The 4,668-nt window shown below is 30.8% G+C and overlaps 1 protein-coding gene across 1 annotated transcript in view; it reads left to right on the top strand.

Annotated features, from left to right (window-relative positions):
• LOC111717956 (protein retinal degeneration B) overlaps nt 1-3,327 on the top strand; it is an 11,687-nt gene extending 8,360 nt beyond the window's left edge. Inside the window, exons 13-15 of the mRNA XM_023493423.1 lie at nt 1,001-1,056; nt 1,305-1,364; nt 2,836-3,327. Coding sequence (XP_023349191.1) covers nt 1,001-1,056; nt 1,305-1,364; nt 2,836-3,297 — 578 coding nt within the window. The 3' untranslated portion in view covers nt 3,298-3,327. The remainder of the gene's footprint in view (nt 1-1,000; nt 1,057-1,304; nt 1,365-2,835) is intronic.
• Nucleotides 3,328-4,668: the final 1,341 nt, after the last annotated feature.

The raw sequence follows: 4,668 nt of genomic DNA, 5'->3' as shown, positions 1-4,668 counted from the left end.
CCAAAAAATTCATATTTTTAAAATATATCAGATATACTACGGTTGAAATAGATTAAAAGTTTAATATTTCACTGCAGATATTTTCTGGGTTAAATATTGGAAACCATTTTATGTCAAGGTATATTCACAGAATTTCTTTTTTTTAACCACAAAGGATAAAGAAATAAACCTTTTGGATAACTTACAGAGACTGTAAGAGTAATTTCAAATAGCTTTCCATGCAAAGATAGCAATGCCTGATTTACAACTGTACTTTTAAAAGCTTTGTCTCATCAAATATTCATGTTTATTTACATTTGCGGTTTTTGACCTATCCTCTTAATAGGTTTTTCAAATATCTGACCTATTCCTTTAATATGTTTATTCTTAAATATCTGACCTATCCCTTTAATATGTTTATTCTTAAATATCTGACCTATCCCTTTAATATGTTTATTCTCAAATATCTGACCTATCTCTTTAATATCTGTATTCTCAAATATCTGACCTATCCATTTAATATCTGTATTCTCAAATATCTGACCTATCCCTTTAANGCAGATACTTAACCAGGTATCATTATTATCATTGTTATCATTGGTTTTATTCTTAGGCAGATACTTAACCAGGTATCATTATTATCATTGTTATCATTGGTTTTATTCTCAGGCAGATACTTAATCAGATATCATTATTATCATTGTTAGCATTGGTTTTATTCTCAGGCAGATACTTAATCAGATATCATTATTATCATTGTTATCATTAGTTTTATTCTTAGACAGATACTTAACTAGGTATCATTATTATCATTGTTATCATTAGTTTTATTCTGAGGCAGATACTTAACCAGGTATCATTATTATCATTGTTATCATTGGTTTTATTTTTAGACAGATACTTAACCAGGTATCATTATTATCATTGTTATCATTAGTTTTATTCTTAGACAGATACTTAACCAGGTATCATTATTATCATTGTTATCATTAGTTTTATTCTGATGCAGATACTTAACCAGGTATCATTATTATCATTGTTATCATTGGTTTTATTCTCAGGCAGATACTTAACCAGGTATCATTATTATCATTGTTATCATTAGCTTTATACTAAGAAAGCTGTTCAGATTAGTATTATTATTATCATCATTATTATCATGATACTAAACCAGGTTTATAATACAAACTAAAAACAAAGCTAATATATTATTCGAATAATATATTATTTATACAAAAGAATGGAATAAGTTGCACATATTCAATGATAAAATTGCGGTTTTTTAAAAAAGAAATGACATATTATTATGTATATAAAATATTTAGGATCTGCTGCCAGCAAGCTCGGATCCAGACTCTGATCTCAAATCATTTGTTCCAAACCAGGCAATTTTTATCTATCATAAGAAAAGCTGAGACAGCTCTGATTATTGCTTTTATAATATGTATTTATGTATTTTTTATCTATCTATTTATTTACACATCTATATATAACTATCAATCTATCTATTTGTTGACTTTAAAAGTCACTATAATAAAACAAAGATATCTGAAATGGATATTTCTAACATTTATTTAAAAAAACGAAAGTTTTGAAATATTTGCATAAGACTGGGTTAAAATTGGTTGGTTAGAAATAAACAAAGAACACTATTGACGAACATCAGTGGGAGTTTTATAGAACTTCATGTTGGTTGTGCAGATCGACAGGAACTGGAACAACAGGTTTCCGCTCACCCCAGGCTTTGAATAAGGAGGGGGAGAGATCGCGGTTTTATCATTTTCGAATATGAGGGATTGCGTCTCAATGTTCGCATGATAATTTAGGAACTCTTGGAACATCATTGAGCTGGATGTAAGCATCATCTGTTGATAGCTAGGTATCTGTATCATCACCATGAAGGAGCCAGGGTTGCTCCCTGAGACGGAGTTGTGATCATCTCAAGTGTTTCAATCTGACTGAGGGGCTGGGATGTGTAGAGGGGTGGGGGGGGGCATGTGGGCGGACCAGCGGAAATAGATTCACACGTCTTGAAAATAGTCAACGGCATCTGAGTCGGTAAAATCGTCTTCCTTATATTTCGAATTTGTGTTAACACTATTATATGAACTTGGAATCTGAATAGAAGCCAAAGAATGCAAAATCAATCAAAGTTTTCACATTTGCTCCGGACAGCAAACATCTAATTCAATGAAACCCCTTTTTACACTTTTTAGATGAGACATTTGATTTATTTATTTAACAATTAATCATCCGTTTATAGTCTTCAAATTCAAATTTAAGATAAAAAAAGAAATTTGAAAAAAAAGAAAAAAAAAGAAGAAAAAAGAAAATATAAGAAGAATTTCAAGACATTTAGAATAAAGGCGTAAAATGACGCGCAGGGTGGATCTTTTTGTGTATCTTTATCAATTTAGCTGTGTGTTTTTCTCCAAATTTAATCAAATTTCAATTTTATAATTGATTTTATAATTGATTTTATAATTGATTTTATAATTGATTTTAAAATTGATTTTATAATTGATTTCATAATTGATTTTATGATTGATTTTAAATTTAATCAAATTTCAATTTTGTTTCTTTTACAATCGATTCATATTTTTAATATATTTATGATAATTGATTTCATAATTGATTTTATAATTGATTTTATAATTGATTTTATAATTGATTTTAAAATTGATTTTATAATTGATTTCATATCTTTATCAAATTTATTCAAATTTAATCAAATTTCAATTTTGTTTCTTTTACAATCGATTCATATTTTTAATATATTTATGATAATTGATTTCATATTTGATTTTATAATTGATTTTATAATTGATTTTAAAATTGATGTATTTAATTGTTAAGGCTCGTGAGAAGTGGATTAAGAAAAGAACCTCTGTAAAAATCAGGAACGGAGCCGCCAATCATCGAGGGAACGATGTGGTTTCATTGGACGGACGAGATCCGGTTCTACAGGTTCCTTTGCACTCTAATACCGCCATCATACGCTTGATTACAACTTTGCACTCTAATACCGCCATCATACGCTTGATTACAACTTTGCACTCTAATACCGCCATCATACGCTTAATTAGAACTTTGCACTTTAATACCACCATCATATGCTTGATTAGAACTTTGCACTCTAATACCACCATCATATGCTTGATTAGAACTTTGCACTCTAATACCGCCATCATACGCTTGATTACAACTTTGCACTCTAATACCGCCATCATATGCTTGATTACAACTTTCCACTCTAATACCGCCATCATACGATTGATTACAACTTTGCACTCTAATACCGCCATCATATACACTTGATTACAACTTTGCACTTTAAACCGCCATAATTCGCTTGATTACAACTTTGCACTCTAATACCGCCATCATACACTTGATTACAACTTTGCAATCTAATACCACCCTCATACGCTTAATTACAATTTTGCAATCTAATACCGCCACCATAGGCTTGATTACAACTTTGCACTCTAATACCGCCATCATATGCTTGATTACAACTTTGCACTCTAATACCGCCATCATATGCTTGATTACAACTTTGCACTCTAATACCGCCATCATATGCTTGATTACAACTTTGCACTCTAATACCGCCACCATACTCTTGATTACAACTTTGAAATCTAATACCACCATCACATGCTTGAACTTGGTGCCTCATTAATGGGTCTGTAAACATTATTTCAAGTGATCCTGCTTGTCAGGAGTTGAACTCCTGGTTAACAACCGAACTTTGTAAACCTAACTGCGATATTATTGTGTATCTGCATGAAAACGGATCAATTTCCAGTGCAAAACTATTCAGCAAGAGATAAACCAATTTACGTTTACCATGTGATCCTTTAAGTTGATGCTGTAAGCGTAATTTCAAATGCAAAGATGGCAATTCACGATTTACATTTTATCTGATTAAAATTTATAAAGAGTCTGCAGCATAATAGTGCAAGTCACTTTTGTAAAGAAACCACTATTAAATAATAATCAGTTTCCAAAATTACAAACATTGATATCTAGTTCATACTTGATCAGACAATGCTTTTAAGGGTACTGTTGTTAATCGGACATTGCCATCTTTGCATGAAGGGTCACTTAAAACTACGGTTACAGTCCCTTTAAATATTACTCGTAAAAAGTAAAACTTAACCTTTTGCGGAAAAAAGCGGATTATTTGCCACAAACCCAAATTTTTGAATCCCTATAGTTGTGCAAGCTGATGGTGTAAACCTTTGCTATTTCAAACTTTGTCTATTTAATATTCCATAATGTATGCCGAGTCCATTAGCGCCTGATTCAATCAGAGCTCAGTAATGTCTTTGGTGTCTATTCTGAACCAATAGAAATTGCATAGCGGTAACATCTATCTTTCTATCTATCTCATTATCCAATTAGAGATAAATCCTTATATCGGCGCTACAACAGTAAATGGAAATATTTACTTCTACTGAAACTATAGTGCACAGTCTTTAGTTCCTTTCTTTATAAGCAGCAAGCATGTTTACATCATATTTTTATTAAACATTTCTTTTTTTGACGAGATTTTTTTAATTTACGTACGGAATTGAGTCTTTGTCGCAGACTCAAATGTTCTAATCCCAAAATTTTTGCACCTTGATGAGGTAAACTTAGATTATTTGATCTCACAAAATTCAAAAGAGGAATTATTTAAGG

This window comes from Eurytemora carolleeae, unplaced genomic scaffold (genome assembly GCF_000591075.1).
Source record: "Eurytemora carolleeae unplaced genomic scaffold, Eaff_2.0 scaffold2053, whole genome shotgun sequence".
Classification (NCBI taxonomy): Eukaryota; Metazoa; Arthropoda; class Copepoda; order Calanoida; family Temoridae; genus Eurytemora; species Eurytemora carolleeae.
This window is presented reverse-complemented; position numbering and strand designations above follow the sequence as displayed.